We start from the raw sequence: 22923 nt of genomic DNA on the forward strand, positions 1-22923 counted from the left end.
TCAGAAACTCATAATCGCAGAGTTGAAAAATGATATTCGACTGGTTATAAACAACACGCCTTCAGGGAGTGGAAGCGCAGTTAATGAAGGACCAAGTTTTATAAAATTCCATTTTTCTGAGTCTACTCTTAAAAATACCCAACCAAAGCAAATTAAAGGCCCAGGTTCGGTTTCGGTTCGATACTTTGCACGAAGTAAAAACCATGAAACAGTGCACGATGCGCCTCTACAGCAGGGCTTCTCAAAATATATATCGCGATTCGCGACCCAGTTTGGGGTCGTAAAATGTATTTTTGCGGGGTCGTGAAACAAATTTAACTTTTATAAAATGATGTCTGTTTTATCATATTTTTAATTCGCTTTACATTTGCATGATTTTGCCATAGACAAAAGTATCACTTGAGATTTGTGATGGGACGTTTATTGTTTTGATATTCTTTATGTGTAAGCTACACATCAAGGGGTTGCAGAACAAAAACGTTTGAGAAGCCCTGCTATGCTGCACCAGTTTGCATCGGGATATTACTATCTTGGTGGCCGCTCTAAACTTGTGGTGGTTGATTCCACACAGTCGTGCTAGTTTCAGCACAGCCCTCCGCATTCTTCGCATTTTTATACATAGTTACCATTAATTGCCTAAACTAGTGTATAGGTTTCTTGTGTAAACGTGTGTGTGTGTGAAGAGTTTGGTTCAGTTTATTTTATTCAATTCGTTTTACTTTGCTTCAATACAAGTTCTATCAACGATTCTCATTTTGCTGGCAACGTCGATTTATTTGCAGTGCTAGTCGAGAAGAGCAAGAGACGGTAACTGGGCTGGAGTCAGAACATCTCGGAGTCATGACATAGCTATGTTCTCTCTCTCTCTCTCTCTCTCTCTCTCTCTCTCTCTCTCTCTCTCTCCTACGGCTATAGGCGATACCCGTTTAGCGTTTTCCAACTCGATTCTCAGTTTGCACCTTACGCTTTCAGGAGCGTATCCAGAGGATGCCTCATAATGTTTATACCCGTCGTTCGCCATAGATTTAACGTTTTTCTCTGTTATCGTTTTATAATAATTGTATTTTGTAGTTCTTGAATCGCTATTGTTGTTGTTGCTTTATAATATGCTTTTTAGCAAAAAAACAAAAAAATCCAATCCTTCATATGCTTTGTAGCCTCCATCTTTTCTTGCATGAACTGCACAATTTGCTGTGATTTTAGAAAATCTAATTTTAGCTTAATCGTTAGCATTTTATTTTCGTTTTTTCACTTTCTTTGTCAAAAATGAACAATGCGAAGTGTTAAAATTTACAAATAGGACGATATTAAAAAAGGAATTTTTGTAAAACTTCCGCAAGCTGGCAACAAAGCAGTTGCAGGCCTAATGTGTTGGACTAGTGGTTTATTGCCACTATAGCTTTCATACAAAAGTAATGAAAAACCAAATGCAGAACCAATTTGCCATTTCCGTGATGTGGCTTTAAGGTTTGTTGTTAAGTCTTTGGTTAAAAAGAAAATTAATTTGAGAAGTAATTGAAATATGCAATTATAGCGAATAGCTCATTGACAATTAAGTTTTTCTTTTGAAAGTGTTGTAGGGTAGTTGCTGGTTATTATCTTCCCAACATCATCATGTAGCCATCTTGCCAAACAAGCAAATGTTTTCCTTCCAGTTGTTAAAATGGGCAATCATTACGGATAAACATAACCTACACATGGTTTAGTTAAAGTCAAAATTATGTTGTAACTTTTATCCAGAAGTTCAATGCATGATTGGTTGAACACCAAATCAGCGTCATGCTAAATATTGCCTTGGCAAGTTCATCATATTGTTGCAAGGGTGTGGTCGTCACATACTTTTTTTGAACAGAAGTGACTATTAAAGGGTGAGTTTGTACTGTACTCCAACATTCTCTGTTTTCTTGTCCTTATTTTCCCAGGAAATTTGCATTTAAAATATTGTCTTCATTCACTACCTCGCTTCTGCGAGGAACTTGCAAACGCGGCCTGACAAAAGCGGACCAAAAACCTATAAATAAAACATTCAAAAGATTAAAATAGTAATAAATAAGCATTGGGGCGATTTGACGTCATCATCGTTTGACATCATCTTAAGCTAAAACTTATCTTGAAACAAGGTGCTCGTTATAGATGACATACCAGATTTTTAACTAAATGGAAAAGTAAATCTCTATTAAAACCTTGTAGTTTAAGCTCAGCTCAGCCATAATGTAAATATAGCCATAGCCTAAAGCAAGTACAGCGTCGTTAAATCATAGCAACTACCGTAAGTATAATGCATTTCAATTTTCTATAAACAGGATTTCGACTTTCCTTAAGCAAACTGAAATAAGCTACATTGTAGTTTTACACAAGCAAAGGCACAACTTATAAAAACCACAACTTATAACCAATATAATAGGCTGACCTTTCGCCTTTAGAAGCTTCCAGATAAATTGAGACAGAGGAGACGACCCAGCATTAGGCCTACTAGCACTTACACAGAAGATAGCAGAAAGGACGCAAAATAAAATAAACTTGTTCATTTTTTGTCGCTACTTCTTTCACAGCTTCACAACGTCTTCACCTGAACCAGCAGAATTTAGTTTTGAGCGCTTGGGCCAGATGCAGTGATACTTTCATAAACCTGGTCAATCCCTCAGGCCATGCACAGGTCAATAGTTATGATACCTTTCAGGCTTTAACGACTGCCCATTGTTTGTCCATATGATGGCGAAAATCTGTTTCACTTCCTGGAAACAGCACATTAGACGGTTTGGGATCTTTTGATTAAAGGTCTCATGTTATCTAGTCTGCCAGCGAGCGCGTTGCATTAATTACTTTTTGCTATAGCGTCATATATGTTCGTTCAGATAGTCAAGATTCATAGCATGTAGCGTGTTATTTTTTGATGTTTTGTTGGAAACATATAGACCTGTATGTTGTGGTATTGAATTTGACTCAATACAACGCTTTCTGCTGAAGGAAAATTTTTTATAAAAGCTAATTTTTTCAAACATTTTATTAAGCAAAAATCAATCTTGAATTTTGTCTCAAAATCCTTCTTTCTACAAAGAAAATTTATTTGAGATTTAATTGAAATATGCAATTATAGCGAATAGCTCATTGACAATTAAGTTTTTATTTTGAAAGTGTTGTAGGGTAGTTGCTGGTTATTATCTTGCCAACATCATCATGTAGCCATCTTGCCAAACAAGCAAATGTTATCCTTCCAGTTGTTATAATGGGCAATCACTATGGCTAAAAATACCCGACACATGGTTTAGATAAACCCAAAATTACGTTGTAACTTTTACCCAGAAGTTCAATGCATAATTTGTTAAACACCAAATCAGCGTCACGCTAAATATTGCCTTGACCAGTTCATCATATTGTTGCAAGGGTGTGGTCGTCACATACTTTTTTTAAAAGCAGTTACTATTAAAGGGTGAGTTTGTACTGTACTCCAACATTCTCTGTTTTCTTGTCCTTATTTTCCCAGGAAATTTGCATTTAAAAGATTGTCTTCATTCACAACCTCGCTTCTGCCAGAAACCTGCAAAAGCGACCTTATAAAAGCGGACCAAAAACCTATAAATAAAACATTCAAAAGATTAAAATAGTAATAAACGAGCATTGGGGCGATTTGACGTCATCATCCTTTGACATCATTTTAAGTTAAGACTTATCTTGAAACAAGGTGCTCGTTATAGATGACACACCAGATTTTTAACTAAATGGAAAAGTAAATCTCTATTAAAACCTTAGCTCAGCCATAATGTAAATATAACCATAGCCTAAAGCAAGTATAGCGTCGTTAAATCATAGCAACTACCGTAAGTATAATGCATTTCAATTTTCTATAAACAGGATTTCGACTTTCCTTAAGCAAATTGAAACAAACTACAATGTAGTTTTAAACAAGCAAAAGCACAACTTATAAAAACCACAACTCATAACCAATACAATAGACCGACCTTTCGCCTTTAGAAGCTTCCAGATAAATTGAGACAGAGGGTACGACTCAGCATTACTAACCCTTACACAGAAGATAGCCGAAAGGACGCAAAATAAAATAAACTTGTTCATTTTTTGTCGCTACTTCTTTCACAGCTTCACGACGTCATCAGCACGTGAACCAGCAGATTTTAGTTTTGAGCGCTTGGGTCAGATGCAGTTAAACTTTCATAAACCTCGTCAATCTCTCAGGTCATGCACAGGTTAATAGTTATGATACATTTCAGGCTTTAACGACTGCCCAGCGTTTGTCCATATGATGGCAAAAATCTGATTCACTTCCTGGAAACAGCACAGCAGACGGTTCGTGATCTTTTGATTGAAGGTTTCATGTTATCTAGTCTGCCAGCGAGCGCGTTGCATTAATTACTTTTTGCTATAGCGTCATACATGTTGGTTCAGATAGTCATGATTCATAGCATGTAGCGTGTTATTTTTTGATGTTTTGTTGGAAACATATAGACCTGTATGTTGTGGTATTGAATTTGACTCAATACAACGCTTTCTGCTGAAGGAAAATTTTTTATAAAAGCTAATTTTTTCAAACATTTTATTAAGCAAAAATCACTCTTGAATTTTGTGTCAAAATCCTTCTTTCTACAAAGAAAATTTATTTGAGATGTAATTGAAATATGCAATTATAGCGAATAGCTCATTGACAATTAAGTTTTTCTTTTGAAAGTGTTGTAGGGTAGTTGCTGGTTATTATCTTGCCAACATCGTCATGTAGCCATCTTGCCAAACAAGCAAATGTTATGCTTCCAGTTGTTATAATGGGCAATCACTATGGCTAAAAATACCCGACACATGGTTTAGATAAACCCAAAATTATGTTGTAACTTTTACCCAGAAGTTCAATGCATAATTGGTTAAACACCAAATCAGCGTCACGCTAAATATTGCCTTGACCAGTTCATCATATTGTTGCAAGGGTGTGGTCGTCACATACTTTTTTAAAAAGCAGTTACTATTAAAGGGTTAGTTTGTACTGTACTTCAACAAGTTTTGTTTTCTTGTTCCTATTTTCCCAGGAAATTTGCATTTAAAAGATTGTCTTTTTTCACTACCTCGCTTCTGCCAGGAACCTGCAAACGCGACCTGATGAAAGCGGACCAAAAACCTATAAATAAAACATTCAAAAGATTAAAATAGTAATAAATAAGCATTGGGGCGATTTGATGTCATCATCGTTTGACATCATCTTAAGCTAAAACCTATCTTGAAACAAGGTGCTCGTTATAGATGACACACCAGATTTTTAACTAAATGGAAAATTAAATCTCTATTAAAATCTTGTAGTTTAAGCTTAGCTCAGCCATAATGTAAATATAACCATAGCCTAAAGCAAGTACAGCGTCGTTAAATCATAGCAACTACCGTAAGTATAATGCATTTCAATTTTCTATAAACAGGATTTCGACTTTCCTTAAGCAAATTGAAACAAGCTGCAATGTAGTTTTATACAAGCAAAAGCACAACTTATAAAACCACAACTCATAACCAATATAATAGACCGACCTTTCGCCTTTAGAAGCTTCCAGATAAATTGAGACAGAGGGGACGACTCAGCATTACTAACCCTTACACAGAAGATAGTTGAAAGGACGCAAAATAAAATAAACTTGTTCATTTTTTGTCGCTACTTCTTTCACAACTTCACGACGTCTTCACCTGAACCAGCAGAATTTAGTTTTGAGTGCTTGGGCCAGATGCAGTTAAACTTTCATAAACCTGGTCAATCCCTCAGGCCATGCACAGGTTAATAGTTATGATACCTTTCAGGCTTTAACGACTGCCCAGCGTTTGTCCATATGATGGCGAAAATCTGATTCACTTCCTGGAAACAGCACAGCAGACGGTTCGTGATCTTTTGACTAAAGGTTTCGTGTTATCTAGGCTGCCAGCGAGCGCGTTGCATTAATTACTTTCTGCTATAGCGTCATATATGTTCGATCAGGTAGTCATGATTCGTAGTAGGCTATGTAGCGTGTTATTTTTTGATATTTTGTTGCAAACATGTAGACCTGCATGTTGTGGTATTGAATTTTACGCAATACAGCGCTTTCTGCTGAAGGAAATATTTTTGCAAAAGACAATTTTTTCAAACGTTTTATTAAGCAAAAATCCCCCATGATATTTGTGTAAAAATCCTTCTTTCTTCTCATTTAGAAAATTTTCTTTTATTCTCTTTGTGAAAAAGCAAGAAGCAGTTCCGCTGTGCTAATTGTCTCCTGCAAACAACCAGTAATGCAATAGTAGAATAGTTGATAAACGACTCAAATAGCAAATAAAGTCTTTGCCCTATGGAAACCAATACGAGCAACATTAAAACCAGTATGGACCAGTATAAAAAAAACGGCATTTGGACAAACGCCACTGGTTATTATTGAAATAATTAGGGAATTAGGTTCAATAGTTAGTTAGTTCAAAATATTTTCCAGCTAAACATGCGTCATTGTTGGACAAAAAAGTCAACAACGACCAGTTTATCGAGGTTATCCGTAACTATCTAATTTCTTCAGATTACTGTCGTCTCGATGACCATATTCTTCATCTAAAATTGGTATGAAGAGTCAGACTCGTTCCGTTTCAAATAACAACATGATGATAAAATGTACGCAGCAACAAATAACTATACGTATAATGTATACAATGACTTCCTACTTATAATATAACTAGCAACGGTTATCAAGTTGCAGAAGCTACTTTTTGATTATACTGACTCTTGTTGATTTGACTTGAGACACCGGATGCGTCACTCTCCATCGCACCAGGTACTAGCGGGGTCATCAATTTCCGTCCAATCAAGTGCAGAATCTAAATTGAAATAAATGTGAACCTTTGCGTCAAACTCGGTTAACATTTAACCTTGAGTTTTGTGTTAAAATCCTTCTTTTCTTTTCATTTAGAAAATTTTCTTTTATCTCTTTTTGAAAAACCAAGAAGCATTTCCGCTGTGCTTTGTCTCCTGCAAACAACCATTAATGCAATAATTGATAAACGACTCAAATAACAAATGAAGTCCTTGCTCTATCAAAACCAATACGAGCAACATTAAAACCAGTATGGACAGTATATGGACCAGTATAAAAAAACGGCATTTGGACAAACGCCACTGGTTATTATTGAAATGATTAGGGAATCAAGTTCAATAGTTAGTTAGTTCAAAATATTTTCCAACTAAACATGCGTCATTGTTGGACAAAAAAGTCAACAACGACCAAGTTATCCGCGTTTTCCGTAAATATCTATCTTCTGATTACTCTGGTCTCGGTGACCGTATTCTTCGATCGATCAAGTGCAGAATCTAAATTGAAATAAATGTGAACCTTTGCGTCAAACTCAGTTGAAATTAACCTGGGCGTGTTTGTGTGGATGAAGCTTCTGGACAAGTTGTATCCACAACAGAAAACAGGCAATCATATCCATGCACTAAGGGTCATACAGGCTACAACTGGGGCAATACTATGGGCTTATGAAGCTCATGAATTTATAAGTGGGCCTAAAAGTCATACAGACCAGAAGAATATTTTTTTTTCTAAATCACAATTTATCAATTGATATTCCAGATATTTATTGTTTATACTTAACTTATACGGTACAACGCGGCGATTTTAGGGTTAGAATCATCATTTAGATTAGAACAACGAACGAAAGAGAAAGCCTATTTTTTTATTGCTGTGTGCGGCCAATAATATTTTATGATCCTTCTGCTGATATTCTGCATATCTGGTAATAACTTGCTAATGTCACCAACCATTTGAGACTCCTCTTGGTTCCCATTTTGTCGCTTGGTGTGGCTGCGTATATGTAAGAAGAAATAACATTAAAGTGTCTAGAATATACAAAAATTAAATAGACTATAAACTGAAAGAAAATCTCCTTGTGTTAGATCTTGTCTATGCGTGTAGAGAAAATCTTTGATTGATAAAAGAACACACAAAACACTTTAAAATATGACCTATACATGGGTGAAGACTTATGAAAAAGATTACACATTGAAACCAAAGCAACAATGTATTGTAATCAACCTATATTGTAAATGCATAAAATACAGCAAATCGGCTGTTAATGTTGCCCCAATAAACAAGATATCTTATTATGACGTGCCAATTACCTGACTTTAGCAACCATCTCCAGATATCCTGGCTCGCATAGTGGCTTGGATGGCCCGAAGTGTTGTTGGGATCACTGTTGCTTGCACCTGCCCTAAAAAGTCCACAGACGACGCAAAATAGAAGCAACTTGTCATCGTGGCTTGTCAATTTTGTGACATGTGGAACCTATGGCCGGAGTTGTACTGAGGCCATGTTATGTTAAAGCTTTTCAGGCTTTTTCAGTCGTCAGCTCAACCGCTTAACCAGCATAATGTCCCGCTCAACAACCATCCAATTAAAATCATCGCCAACAAACGACTTAAGTTTAAGTCAAAATTCTGGAACGCTTCCAATACGTTAAAGTGCAGGTTAAAATGCAATTCAAGATCACTTGCTTGATATCATGTGACCAAATCCCTCCGGCCAGCGCTTGGCATATTCTTTTAATTTCCTTTGTCTGCGCTTCCATATGAAGAATTTTTATTGCATGATTTTGATTGGGTAACGGCAGCACGTGATTTGTGAATGGATTTCCGTTCTCATCCATCCTAACTTATCTTGGTGAGTGGTTAGGGCCTCGAATGACACGTCATTTTTTGACCAGCTAATGCTGAAAATTTTGAAGCATTCGCTTATGAACTACGTGTTTTATGCATGACATTCAATACCCACAACCACATTTTCTGCACTTTTCCGACATTTGCTTAAACACCGTTTTCCACAAAATCAGCAAAAGATTTTTAAACTTGGTCGCAATCAAGAAAAACGTGCATTATAATTATATTTCTATGGTATACCGCATAAAACATTCGTCTTTTTGCTCATACATGTGTAACGTATCGGAGAGGTTTGATACGTGTGAAGCCGCAGTTGAATCTTTAGTAACTCCGATAAATCATGCCTCTTGAAGGGGCGTGCTCATCCCAGCTTCACAGGCGGCTGCAATACTAAACTGGTGCGATGCAGAAATGTGACTCAAATCAAACCGTCGTTTACTCGAAGATGCAAAAGTTTGTGTTCTGTAGAAACTCGGGTTCTTTTATGGAATCTGCGAGTACGAAAAACGCGCACACACGACAGTGATTACAGATGTTACGTAATTATTTACAAAACAAAAATGGCACCGCACGCCACACATGGAAAAGATGGCGCCATAGCAAGTAGACTACTTGGAGACACGCCGATGACGAATATCAGTTGTTTAAGTGGCCAGACGATTAGCAAGACGTCGCGCTACTTGACGTGACAACATTCAGTCACGTGACCTGGCTTGTCCAATGAAAGTTCTTTCTGGATGTCGTAATAACGACACGCTCGAGGAATTGAGTTTGAGATGTCGCATATCTTTGTAAGTTTCAAACTAGGAGAACGTTTTTTGTGGCTCAATTGTTATATGCAGCATGCACTGTTAGAAACAAGAGAACCTTAACACGAGACTAGTCTCTATGAACTGGTAAAAGTTTGTCCTATAAAATCGCGTCCTATATGTTGCAGATTGCGCAAAAGTCAATAAGATGAGGTCTTTAATAGCGCCCATCCTAGTATTGGTGTTAGCTATAAGTTTAGCAACCGTTGTTTTGAGTCAAAATGAACGCATATGCTTAGCTCTTGAACGTGAATCTTCAGCTTCCCCGCAAGTGGGCGCTCAAGGGACACCTGGCAAAAGGGGTGTCGCAGGACCCACTGGACCGCAAGGAATAAAAGGGGATCCAGGTCCACCTGGCCAGTGTCGGTGCGATTTAAGTGAAGTTGTTGAACTCAGGGAACGTCTGGACCAGCTTGCGAGTGAGCATATGCGTGTAAAACCATGGTAAAACTTTACCCCATGTATAGCCGATGTTTATAGCATAAACGTAGCAGGGAAGAAGACCGCTTTAGCCAAAGGCTTAATTATTGTTAATGACATTTTATGCTAATGAATATTTTTTCTTCTTTAGATAAAGCAGCGAGAAGCGCGCAAAAGCTTGACAGAGTGTTCAACCATTTCAAAGGTAAGATCGTTAAAAACGCAAGTGGCGTCTGCGGCGCCGCCCTGATGCGTACAGCGTCTTCATTGGCATCGCAACGGCTCCTTGTCCGCAAAAAATGAGACATGTGAGACAAAACTTAAGTAATATTGCTCTAAAAATAATTTATTAAAAGTTTGCTTATAATTATGCTAAGCTTAGTGCTGCAAAGCATTCAATATTTTTTCTGCCTTAATTTGCAGAGAAATTATGCTTGGTTGGTGTAAAGAGTGGTAAAGTACAGGATGAAGACATGACCGCGTCATCAATTTTCTCCTCCAGTTACGCCGCTCATCAAGGAAGATTGGATAACACTGGAACGAGCTGCTGGTTCCCATTGCATTCTAAAAGCCGTGAGGTTTTGAACATATTTACCAAACAATAGACCAGAGATCGGGAACCTATGGCTCGTGCGCAAGATGTGGTTCTTATGATGACGGCATCTGGCTCGCAGATAAATCTAAGCTAGCTGGCATTTCTTTGCACGATTGTGACGAATAAAACATTTTCTGTAATTTTTCGTAACGCCTTAACAGTAAGAAGCATGTTATTAAAGAGAAAATTCAGACATTTACTGTTGTCTGAAATTGTTTGTTTTGCTTAAAAATGCACACGTTAGTTAGATTTAGTGTTGAAAAATATAATCGGCTCTCGCGGAAATATGATTAAAAATATGTAGCTTTCATTGCTCCCTTAGCCAAAAAGGTTCCCGACCCCTGCAATAGGCTTTCAGAGTCAACAACGACTTTGAATTCATTTAGAAACACCCGGTGAATGGATTCAAGTTGACCTAAAAAAGCCAACCGTAGTAACTGGAGTAGTGACGCAGGGACGAAATGAAAGACCACACCGAGTCACAAGCTTCAAGATATCCTACGGGAACTCAACTGACCAGTTGCAAGTGATACAAAATGACGAAGGAAGTGATCATGTGAGTCTATGTGTTCTTATGAGTTTGTTTAAATGAAGGCCATACAGGGTGTGGCGTATAGTCTAATCATTAGACTATAAATACATAACAAAAGTTATCAACCCAATATACATTAGACTCTAATGTAGATTGGTTTCATAACTTTTGTTTAAAAGGCAAAGTACAGTTTCATACGTTTCGAAATACAATAAAAAAAACGATTTTTACGCCATTAAAATTGTACACATTTGCAGATATTTACAGGCAACACTGACAGCAACACACACTTGCAGAACATGTTCCCGAACCCAATTAAGGCCAGATACTTCAGACTTATCGTCGTAACCTTTCAAGACTACATCGCTTTACGCTTGGATTATCTGACTTGCTAAGCACACCACGCTGTGCTGACCCGTACAAATCACCCAAAGTCGACATGGACCGTCAATCTTATTTCGTAATTGTTCTGTTATTTTTGCTTATAACACAAACGTGTATTGTGAGTTATGTAATCATTCTTATAAATATCCCAGCAGTAAAAGAAAGAGTTGCTTTCACTATATGATGATAAACGTTTTAGTACACTGGTCAACTTAACCGAATTTCATTCTTGTAGGCTACAAAATTTTCCAACTTATACCATAATCAGTGCTGCTGTTGTGAAAATACAGTGAACCGCTCTTTTATTTATCATTGTAGGCTACGCAGCTTATATTCTTTTTGGCGTAGTTATAAAATGTTATGGTAAACTTGCTTCATTCTATTAAAATGTTGAAGATATACGAGTAGATTACCCGTGGTTCCGTCGTCCCTGATTGAGCGTGATTACAACTGCATACACACACATATATATGTACAAGTACACTTCAATACCTGTAAATTATGGGGTAACTATACTGGGGGCCGTGATTTTCATAAATCATAAGTTATCAAAAGATTGAGGAAAAAAGTTTGGACACTGCTGCCTATAATATATTCCGATCATGTATCGTACAAGGATGACGGGTTCATGTACACACAAAGCACTAATAAGCCGGAACCGCGGAACATTAACACCGTCAGAAATTCATTGTAACCCTTCTACTAACCTAATATTAGGCTTATACTATCAATCGAAGAATCTATCTTTGACGGCATAGGATTTTTTTCAGGTCTCAATTTTTCGCTGTTTAAGTCAGTCAAAGTTTGTTATTATGACATTTAATGTTGTAACTATAACATCCTGTAAATAATTCATCATGTCGTTATTAACCAGCTTTCTATAAAAGTAAGATTAGTATCGTTTGTGCTTATAGTGTTTTACATGATACTGACTTATTGTGGAATTATACTATTTTGAAAATGTTCGATTTCCTGCTTCAAACCTCTTCGTGGGGTGACGTCATTCTCGTCGAAAAAAAATAAATCGCGACCAAATTCGTCGGAGCGAGCTCTCTATCTAACTCTAACAGACGGATGAAGAAAAGTGAAATACAGCACCGAAATGTTTGTAAGATTTGACCTTAAATTGACCGGTGGGCTTCATATCTAAGCCACGGCCAGCCATGGCTTCATGGCTTTATATGTGTGGTACGTATGGTAAAGCGGAGCTGCGTCACGTACCTGAAAACAGTGACGCAATATACAGTTGACGTTATAAGTTTTTCACAGTGAATAGGTGAAAGGATCGTTCGTTGAATCTTCCCGGGGTTGAATCGACCTGGAACCCTAATATCGAACTTCAATTTGAAAACCTTCACGCTATTATGTCAATATCTGCTACTTACTTACACTAGCGCCAATAACTTATAATAATTTCCTGCTAGATGGACATTGTACTAACACTGACGTGATAACATTGTGATTCTCTAGTCTAAGGATTCACGCAGACTATTTGCAAGCGAGTGTTACATTTGTTTCGCTCATAACCAATTTGCTTACTGGACAGTGACTGGCTTGCACTCGGCCAGCGTTTTGATACTACGAAGGAAGTTTTTAAGTTTAAACCGACCCTATCTAGTACGCAGATCATTCGAGTTGTTTTATTGGGAATTGTAATTAAAATTTGGGCAGAGCTATGGGTAGAACTTTTATTGCAAAATTATTTTAATTGGAAAAAGACATAGCCAATTAAGTCTTTACGCAACAGCTTTAGTCTAAATGCTTTTTTCAGTTTTTCTTATCTTCAGACTCTAATCAAATTTCCGTTCGCCAAAGTGCAGGTTGTCGATCCTGCAAAATGATATATAGGCTACAAAATATGTCTATAGAGCAGTTTAGTCCAGCAAATGCACGCACAGACGGAGAAATAGAATATTGATATTAACCTATTTCTATTAATAGATTAATCAGAATATTTATATATTATAAACATTTATTAATATAGATTTGGGAATATATTTTTCAGGTTCCAACCGTCATTCTAATATTGCTGGCTTGTTTGTCCATTTTTTTGTGGTGGTACCGTTACCTTCCTTCGTCATCGCTTATGCCGTCATATTTTACATTCTCACACTGATTGGATATTATTTGTACGTCGTGAAGAAACTCAGACTTCCAGGCAGCCGCAGGACGACTATTTTCCTTCAAAAGCTTCTACAATGCGCCGAAGCGGATTAGGAACAAATTTGAAAAGGAAGAAAAATAACTTTGAAATTATACCAAATTCTCCTTAAGTTGTAAAACTTTAAAATTTATGTTGCGAACTTGATTGTTACTATGACTGTTATAGGATGCATATTACATATCTTTAAGAAGTTGTTCGGTTTATTTTTGGGTTTAAAGTTACATTACGATAAAATCTGCAGTGATAAAATTCAAAGATGTATTCATGTTTTTTGTTCATGATTGTAGTTTGTGAAATCTTTTGTTAACATTAAATCATGCGTTTTTTATTCATGTGGCTAAATCCAACTGGTACAGGACCATTGCAGTTAACAAACCATGGTAAGGTACCACACATAGAATCAACAATCTAGCGGCCTGGGAAAACAATTTAGCCTGGACCACATTTTTTGTGAAATGGTGATTTGATAACGCTTGCAACTTGTGTTCTCGTGTCAAGAAATTATTGCTATAGTTGTAAGTAACTGTTTAGTATAAATGACGATTAATCATTTCCAATGTACTTTTTATATGTCACAAATTCTTGATTGTAAACGGAAAAATACCCGGTTTGGGCTAACAATTTTTGATTGCAAGTGTCAATTTTATGTTTTATCTGCGTGTATAGGTGTCGTCAGATACGGAACTTGCTTACTATATACGATATTAAACAAGATTCCAAAATCAGTTCACGATCGAGTCCACGACACTTCTGATCCGAACAAATCACATAAAGTGGATGCGGACTGTCAGTCTGCTTGTCGTAATTGTTCTGTTATTTTTGCTTATAGCACAAAGGTGTATTGTGAGTTATGTAATCATTCTTATGATTATCTCAGCAACAAGATAAAGAGCTTGGTGGCTTTACAAAAATGTTGAAAAGCATTTTGTACATTCTGCTTTAGATATTCTGTTAAGCACATAAATTATATCTCTTCAAATCGTGCATACAGTCTTAAACACGTACACAGGAAACGTTTTATTTCCACTTTTTCTTGTGCAATTAATATCAGCTTTTGCTTATGAAGTTATATACCGTTTATAATGGTCCTACCCATTTCACCAAATGTTTTGAAAAAAATACGCTACACACTCATCTCAGGCAAAATAAACATGATGTAATTCTTTTTTGAAATGTTCTACCATTGTAAATGAGAAACAGAGCTGAAATCTATGGAACAGGTTCCTTTCAATTACAGTCAATTTCGCCGTTCTCGTACGTATGAGCCTCCGTCACGGTATTACCAAGTGAGTCGACGCACCAGCAATCCCCGCTCCGATCGTCACATTGCTTTGGGAACCAACTTCCGTCCTCGGTACAGTTAGGGAACCAAGGCTTGGGTTTGATGAAGGGGTTTTGCTCGAGAACTTCCGCCGCCTTGCGATGGCGGTCCAGGCAGCAGTCGAGGTCAATCGCGTCTTCAGTTCTCGTCAAAGTGCCCGGAACTGCTGTTCCATCCCTTTTACTGCACCAACAGGCACCAGTAACGCTGCGGCGCTGTATGGGGAGAAAATAACCATCTTCGTCACACTGCGGTGGTTCTGGACCATCCATGATACCTGGATGGTTCTTCATGAATTCGTCGATGTCACGCGATCGCTTTTCACAGGGTTTCAAATCATCTATACGAATCAAGTTCGGTTAATTTGGTTTAACTCGCTTCGGCAACCTGTATGATATGGTGAGAATTATAAAATTACAAGAATTGCCATTTACTGGGAAGCGCTAAGTTTACGTTCACTTACCGCCGTTTGCGTTGTACCATAGCACTGACCATACAAGTAACATGATGTGTATTGAACTCATACTTTTTTTCTATCTACGGTATATCCTGCGAATGAAGTTTGGAAATGTAAATTAACTCCGGTATCCGAAAGCGCATACGCTGTTGCAACTGTCTTAATAAAGAAAGTGAAAGAAAACAGGAAAATATATTACACGTTAAGCCACGTATTTCACCACTTCGACGTAGCTGCATGAATAAAGGATTATTTTAGCGTGTTTCCATGGCAACGAGTGCTGCAACGTTCCAACACAACGTTGATTGCTACAAACGTACGTGCAGCTTGCTTTCAGGACAATGGTAGTTGGTGAATCATTATCATTACAGTATCGGGTAAATCACTGATGATGGTTTGTTTGTCATGAATCAATCGTGTTTCCATTAACTGCAAAGCGGCGACACGTGATGCGGAACAGTCGGAAACAGTCGCCATTTGATATACGTTATTTTTTCGCTTAGAATACGGTGTGGAATAATTTGAGTAAACTTTTACAACTGCAACACTTGTTTTTCTTGTTTGCTTTAGTTATTTATGTACTACCTTTTTCGATGCCCTTTTGCGATGTGATTTGCGCTAACTGGTTTTCGTTTATCATGCGGAAAAGAGCAGCCCACGTGACATAGCTACAAACGTAAACCTTGCGGTTGCCACTATTTTACCGGAAAAAATCATGCGTTCAAAGCTATTTTTCATGGCTTCTTTTTACCCTATAACTTAAACGTTACAACAAAGTAACCTTAACCCTTAGACATAATTCTCCTTCTAACCTAAATCTAACTTTAATTAAACTCAATGTAGTTAAAATCAACTTTTACATACATATTCTTCTAACCTAACCGCCTATCTAACTACGGGCTGCGTGACCTACCTACGGTGAAGTAGTCACCTTGATACCTTGAATATCCTGGACTGCAAGGTTTGCAATTTATTTTGGCGCGTCTCACAAAAATTACTTCCAGACCAAGAGGAGTCTCGCTACCCAAACGGATCGTAAAAACTTAAAACGCAATGTAGTGCTTAAAAATTTTAAATATTGGAGATGCAAGTAAACTGATGCTGTGACATAAGCCCCTTCAAGCAAACACAAAAATAGCTGCCTGGTTAGGATTGTTACGTATTAAGACATCTTTTGCACTCGTACCAACAACTGACCAAACAGTAATACGCCTTGTGGCTGAACATCAACTGTACAGAATTACTGTGTCAAGAACGCTTATGACGTAACACCGGTACCATGCGTGCTTTAACTACTCTTTGTAAGTAAAAAATTCAATGAAATACTGGTTGTACTACCTCTGAACTAAAATGCAGGCTTTAATTTCCTATATGACATCATATAGGCCTATTACTGTACACTTTGACTCACGCAGTGCGAGAGGAATCACAACAATTGCAGGCTGCGTGCCACCCAGTCAGAAATTTATCTTTGGCCTTACTATGTGATATCTACCGCACATGTTAGGAACAAAGTTGGCCCAAGGTACGTCCGCCATTCAACAGCCAGAGATATATGTTAGAAAGAGGTCAGGAAATTTGACAATGGGCAATGCTTGGGCCAAGTATGGCGACCGATCATAAGCCTTATATAACCATGCAAGAGCCTGAGAAAAATTATCTTATATTTTTCTCTGGGCCTAGTCTTTACCTGACATAAAACCCTTTCAGTAACATTACTAATAGCTACGATCTTTTGCGGCTTAATGCAACGTATACGTTTTAAATGATATTTATTGAAAGTTTTACTTGACAAAAGCAAGAACGCAGGAAATTAGAAAATGAAACGAAGATAAAATAAGAATTCTTTATAGGTGAGTGTGTATTTCTTCCCCACTGCTGCAAGATTCGATCGTCCTCAGACAAAACGTGAGAAATGTGACACTTTAATGCGGCTCTTTTGGTCTTTAGGATATTGTCAAAGCTGCAGCCCTCTTTTCCCTCCCACCATCCCAATCTCCGACTCCACTAAATACAAACTGGTGTTAAACATTGACATTAGGTTTAACATAGACTAAAAAATTTCACATTTTCAAACATCTACAATAAACACACACGAACCAAGAATGAATGCCAGCAATTTTCAGCAATGATAACAGTAAATGGAAGAGTATTTACCTTTCATCATCAGTTCGTACAAGACTTGATAGTGATCTTGCATTTTGGTTACATTCCTCAGCATCTGGCTCACTGGTTGAGCACTGCTGCGTAGTATACGCTAATCGACAGCACTTTTCATACAAACCTAATAAAAATAATGGAACAGGTAAGTCTCGTTAATCTAAATGAGTTTACACAAAAAGGTTTGCTTCGGGTAAAATGATATTTCCGTGATGTTTTGTTTCTCCTGTTAGCGAATTACATGCTACAAGATTACAAAACCTCACAAAAATGTCTCAGTAATGCCAACTAAACAATATTTGTATTACCTGCGTATAGTCATACACAACAATTAATACTTAGGCCTACGTACTCACTTGACTGATAGGCTACAATACATTGCAGCTAAATAACTTCCAATTTTTTTTTCAACTTCTAATTCATACTAAATTGGCTGGGATTAAACTGATGCGCTAGGCTAACACAAAAGAACTAGGGTTTAACTAACAAGCACTATAAGAATAGCGCTAACTATCACTAGCAAACAAGTCACGGCCTCACGGGCTCATCAGATCTAAGGACAGGAATTCAAGACAAAGAATTCCCATGAGGCTAGATTTCGTAAAAAAAAGCGCGAAATAAATCAATGCCACGCGATTGGTCAAGGGAAAAACCTTATCGGTAGAACTATGGGTAGAGTGATGACGTAGAAACTCTTCGGCGTAAAGAGAACAACTTTTAAGGTTTGCGATTTGGTCGCCATGTTGAAAATGAATATTGTGTACGAGCTGTTGAAAGCGTGGCAGTGAGTTAGGTTTTATAACTACAAATGATTCCAAAAGGAACAATTTTGCGTTTTTACATAAAATTTTGAAAATGTACATTCCATCTTATAATAATAATTTATAATTAAGTTAACCGGTTAATTGTTCTACTTGCGCCTTGCATTTTATCGCCACTTATTGTAATATCGAACTACCACAATTATCATTACAATACAGTACCTACTGTGTGATCATTATCGTATTATACAATTTTCACACCTACAATGTTGGTAATCATCTATAGTCCATATACAATTAATTGTTTCCAATTACCTGGTAGGCTTTCAGTGACATGCAGAAATAACGTCTTTCAAGTTTGGTAAAAGGATACGTAAATAACAATCCAATATTTTTGATAAAACGTACATAAAAAATTTCGATTTTTATACCAACATTATGCAAGAAATTCTTACTTGAGGCAAGGTTTAGAAAGGTACCATGAACCATCGATGGGCTGTTTATGATAAACTAGGATATATGTAAGATTATGTAACTCTTTCTTACGAACAAACATATTACATACATAATCTGTTATAATCAGACATAAGTGATCAATTGGCCATACATAATCTGGTATAATTTCCGACTGGGCAGGCACATACATTAGTAAAGAGAAACTACGGTTTATTACGTTGAAAATCACTGAATAACATTGTCAATTGCCATCTGCATCCTTTGAATTATTCTTTTAAATGTATTAGGTGATAAAGATATAATTATGTATAAAGATATAGTGATACTGTATATTACACACAAATATGTTGTACCCAGATTAGACGCAAATATAATCAAAATTTTCTTAAAACATATTCCTAAACTTCAACGCTCTCCGATGCTACCACTGTTTCTCCAGTCGTTTCACCCATTGTTTTGCCGCCATTTTCATGTTCAAACCGGTCCCGTAGAAACACGGGGGCAGGATACAGGGGTCCACCTCCGCGTGAAGTGCCCTGTAATTTTCCTCGTGAAGTTGAATCCGTTTCATCAGTTTGTTTCGCCAAAAAGGCTTGAACAGTGCGAATATGGCCTCCATCACCAAGCCCTGGTTGAAGATGTAAACGTTGCGCATGCGCACTGGCATGGCGTCTTGCCAAACCGAGCTTAGTTTCTTGGCTCCAATCACCGAAACCTCTCCCATTCTTTCTTTGTTAAATTGCAGGAGGTCATCTACAGTGATGCCTCCGCAGATCTGAAACTCTTCATCTTCTAAAAGCTCCTCTACACACACCACGCCGTACGCCACCACCTGATAAAGGGAGACGTACTGGCTTAGATGGTTTGGCTGATAGATGATCACAGACTCGCCGCCTTTCGCCTTTCCGTCCACGACAAACATAAACCCAGTGTCCATGATCGGTTTCAAGCTGTGGGGGTGCTCAGCTAAAGAAAACACCTCCCGAAAATTTTTCCTGATCGTGTGATAGTTCTGTAAAACCATGAGCGCTTTTTCCAGGTTGAACTTTCTCGCTCTCAGAAAGCGGAGCAGAAAACCGTCATCAGATCTTATCAAAGACCCGTAGATGTTTGTGTCGAAACTTCCCCTCAAAGCATCGATCGCCTTCAATCGTTCTGCGTTGTCACGTGGTTCGTTCAATTCCCGAACCGCTTTTTCCAGAAGGTCTGGCCTCAATTTGCATTCGTAGCGAGGCATCCTGCAGAAAATTTCACTCTATCTGGATTGCCTACGTGTTGTTTAAAAGAACGGATTAGTATAAACTTAATATGATTCTTGTTGTTTCATGTTTTTGAAAATCGCTTATTTTTCCTTCAAATGAGAGACCAGCTGTTACAAAAGTAAAATCCATTAACTTGTTAGTTATCTAAACAAAATATCTGTGGTTTCTTCAGCGCTTATTCAATTTAACTACAATATAAACAGTTATATGAACAATAACTGCATATACAAATTACGCGGTTTTAAAATTAATGCAGCCAAGACGAAAATTAACAGAAGCTCTTGTTCTATTCGTATAAGGCAGCACAAACACAGAACATTAAGTTTGCTTTTTCGTCTTTGCTTAGGCTTGCTGACTGCACTGTTAGTTGAATTCTTAAAGCTACGTTTAAAATCAGCCGCAAAGTATGACAGCACAGCTACCCACATAAGCGTCTAAACTTTTTGTAAAAAACTTGTTTTAAAAACTTAATAATCACTTAACCAATCACAAAACCAATCAGATTTAGGGACTTTTACCCGACAGTTGTGGGCTTACGCGGTTAAATCGAATTGATTCTCGACAAAAATTAGAAAACTACGCGCCGTGTTTCCTGTTTTGGTCACGATAGATCGGTTACTCCTGAATCGTGATATATTGCAAACTATTTCCTTTACCAGCAAATCTGTGGTGGAAAATAATGAACCAAGACATCGTTTGTGTGAATAATAACTTGAGTATTCTTCGTAAGATGGTAGCCGAGAGCGATTACGTCATTCGATGAGCTTGGTATGAGCGTTGAGCTTGTGTGGATTAGATAGCGACTTATTGGTCGATACCTGCTTTAGCGTTCCACAAGTACAAGTGATTGAAATGTACACAAAATGATCAAATTCAAGAACGCTTACACTCATATGAAAAACTCTGCCAGATGTCTATGAAAAAGAGTTTGATTTCTATGAATGCTCTCTTTGCAAGAGATGGCTTTATGATTAGGCCTACTGGTTTCTTTTCTGTAGCGCAGAATGAGAAAATTTTTTTTTATAGGAAATACTCAGAGGGCATGGGAAAGGTTGTACGTCTCAACATTTCGATAAACAACGGCGGTTTTGCGATTTGAAACGAGTCCATCTTTCAGCGATAAGTGTTGTGGCCTTTGATTCAACGAACGTCCATCATTGCAGCCATTATTACGTGGGAGGTTTGCTCAAATAAAAGAGTATTTTAGAATTTAGGTTGACGCTTGCCAGATCCTACTGAAACCCGACTATTTTAGTGAAAAATTTGGTCTTTTTTAAGATTTTCTTTCAAGACCTAAACGTCGCAATGACTATTTGTTTGCGTTTTGAAGGCGTGTTGTCATAATGTTTACTGATGACGTGATGACAGGGATGACACGTTATGATCCGAAGTCATCAACGTGGATAAAGCCTGGTATGGCCGGGGCTTAACAATATCCCGTCGGGACCGAAAAGTCTTCAACAATTGTCGAACTCTTTAAACAAAGCCTTAAATGGGGACAAATTGGTGCAACATTGAAGACAACATTTGCAAAATATTATCTAAAAACCATAACAACGCTTTTTTTAAAACGAATTTGTTCCAAATTAGGAATTGGGCGTCGGTATGTATAAGACGATGTCTTAAAAATGTTTACTGCAGTGTGCTGATGTATATAAGGTTTTAAAATTTCAACCACAGCATGTCAAACCGTTCCACAAGACAGTTATAACTTTATTAAGAGCATACAAGAATTTGGTAAAAATAGTCTAATATGCGCAGAATTATTATTACAATGTTAAGAAGCAGCTTATAACTCACATATTTGTGACGCAGTCCTTTCTGGATAAAAATTTCCCTATTACGTTCAGTTCGACGTCATCACGCACGTCAGTTACCGTCTTTGTTTAAAAATCTCGTCATTTTTGTTAAAGCTCAAAGGTATCTCAAGGTGTCTCAGTAATGTTCATATTAAGATGGCTATATTAAAATATAGCTGAGCAATTTTCTTGATTCGAATAAAAACTGACAAGATGGCTTGCGTTCAACGACATGACGTCATCAGTGCTGGTGTAACTCGCTTCTTTTCATGAAATAGACATCGCCCGTTTCGAGGTGTAAAGGATTAGCCTGGCGCTTCCAGTATTTACAGTCGTACGCTCCAAAACGGAAAGCTATTTACGGAACCGTGGGCCTATTCACTTTAAAGGGAAATCCCCGATGTCAGTCAACGAGGCAATATCGAAGATACGAGTTTCAAAGAAGCCGAAAAGAACAATCCTGGTTTGTTTATTGGCAACGTGGACTAACCCTGCCAATTCCCACGCAGGTAGTTCTTATTAAATAAGGAGTTGTCCCGTCTCGAATTCATCTGCCAGCGTGGACGCATCAATGCAAATTTCAGTTCTAGACGTAGAAACCGCACGGAGCCGATTTGAATTGGTCAGAATATAATTTCCGAATTTCCGAAACACAAAGTGTTTTTTGTCATGATTTGACGGCGATAATTCGTATCAATTTCCCAGAACCTTAAAAGTGTTACAAATAGACCAGACGACAGATGAGATTATTCCGCATAGACGAGTACAATATAGGTGGAGGCCTTAAGTAACATGCCTCAACAGGCTATCGGCTGCCCAACAACAATTAGGTTTTGCCCGAAGTACTGGGACACACAGATTAGAAAATTACAACATATTGTTTTATGGAGCAAACAGTACAGGACTTTACTTTCCGTGGCCGTGCTTTAATCTACGGCGACTATTATGCGTTTTAAAATAAACCGCAAGGTATCGCTAGCGAGAAACAAGGTATGGTTTTTGGCGTTGACGTCACAGGCGTCACATGTTGAAGTTATTACCTGAAAATACAGCGCATTATTTTCCAATTTCCATCAAAATAAAGCGTTGTTAGTTAATTGAACAGATATAAAGTAGAGAGTCATGTAATTTATTGTTTATGGGCTAATCT

At 37.6% G+C, this 22923-nt stretch overlaps 3 protein-coding genes and 2 long non-coding RNA genes across 5 annotated transcripts; 1 reads left to right on the top strand and 4 right to left on the bottom strand.

The window, feature by feature from the left end:
• Positions 1-1212: 1212 nt before the first annotated feature.
• Positions 1213-5934, bottom strand: LOC143469703 (uncharacterized). Its single transcript, XR_013119187.1, has 3 exons — positions 5518-5934; positions 2411-5119; positions 1213-2011 (listed from the first exon to the last, which is right to left on the bottom strand). It is a non-coding gene; the product is annotated as an uncharacterized LOC143469703 (long non-coding RNA).
• A 3576-nt stretch (positions 5935-9510) lies between these two features.
• Positions 9511-11830, top strand: LOC143459068 (retinoschisin-like). The gene is made up of 5 exons (XM_076956035.1): positions 9511-9881; positions 10034-10087; positions 10306-10455; positions 10864-11033; positions 11267-11830. Exons 1-5 carry the CDS (start codon positions 9611-9613, stop codon positions 11402-11404), a joined length of 783 nt encoding a protein of 260 aa, XP_076812150.1. The 5' UTR covers positions 9511-9610; the 3' UTR covers positions 11405-11830.
• A 2729-nt stretch (positions 11831-14559) lies between these two features.
• On the bottom strand, positions 14560-15626 carry LOC143458850 (equistatin-like). Its single transcript, XM_076955731.1, has 2 exons — positions 15342-15626; positions 14560-15218 (listed from the first exon to the last, which is right to left on the bottom strand). The coding sequence occupies exons 1-2, from the start codon at positions 15400-15402 to the stop codon at positions 14785-14787; spliced, it is 495 nt and encodes a 164-aa protein (XP_076811846.1). The 5' UTR covers positions 15403-15626; the 3' UTR covers positions 14560-14784.
• Positions 15627-17090: 1464 nt separating this feature from the next.
• LOC143460266 (uncharacterized) lies at positions 17091-17900 on the bottom strand. Its single transcript, XR_013117855.1, has 3 exons — positions 17852-17900; positions 17493-17619; positions 17091-17342 (listed from the first exon to the last, which is right to left on the bottom strand). It is a non-coding gene; the product is annotated as an uncharacterized LOC143460266 (long non-coding RNA).
• Positions 17901-18909: 1009 nt separating this feature from the next.
• LOC143456657 (alpha-tocopherol transfer protein-like) lies at positions 18910-20430 on the bottom strand. Its single transcript, XM_076955184.1, has one exon. It carries the CDS (start codon positions 19947-19949, stop codon positions 19134-19136), a length of 816 nt encoding a protein of 271 aa, XP_076811299.1. The 5' UTR covers positions 19950-20430; the 3' UTR covers positions 18910-19133.
• Positions 20431-22923: the final 2493 nt, after the last annotated feature.

This window comes from Clavelina lepadiformis, chromosome 1, assembly GCF_947623445.1.
Source record: "Clavelina lepadiformis chromosome 1, kaClaLepa1.1, whole genome shotgun sequence".
Lineage (NCBI taxonomy): Eukaryota > Metazoa > Chordata > Ascidiacea > Aplousobranchia > Clavelinidae > Clavelina > Clavelina lepadiformis.

Coding starts and splice junctions, on each gene's coding strand:
- LOC143459068 (XM_076956035.1), top strand. CDS start 9,611: ATGAGGTCTTTAATAGCGCCCATCCTAGTATTGGTGTTAGCTATAAGT. Junction 10,088..10,305: donor AGTGTTCAACCATTTCAAAG/GTAAGATCGTTA, acceptor CTTAATTTGCAG/AGAAATTATGCTTGGTTGGT. Junction 11,034..11,266: donor ATGACGAAGGAAGTGATCAT/GTGAGTCTATGT, acceptor ACACATTTGCAG/ATATTTACAGGCAACACTGA.
- LOC143458850 (XM_076955731.1), bottom strand. CDS start 15,402: ATGAGTTCAATACACATCATGTTACTTGTATGGTCAGTGCTATGGTAC. Junction 15,219..15,341: donor ATGGTACAACGCAAACGGCG/GTAAGTGAACGT, acceptor TGATTCGTATAG/ATGATTTGAAACCCTGTGAA.
- LOC143456657 (XM_076955184.1), bottom strand. CDS start 19,949: ATGCCTCGCTACGAATGCAAATTGAGGCCAGACCTTCTGGAAAAAGCG.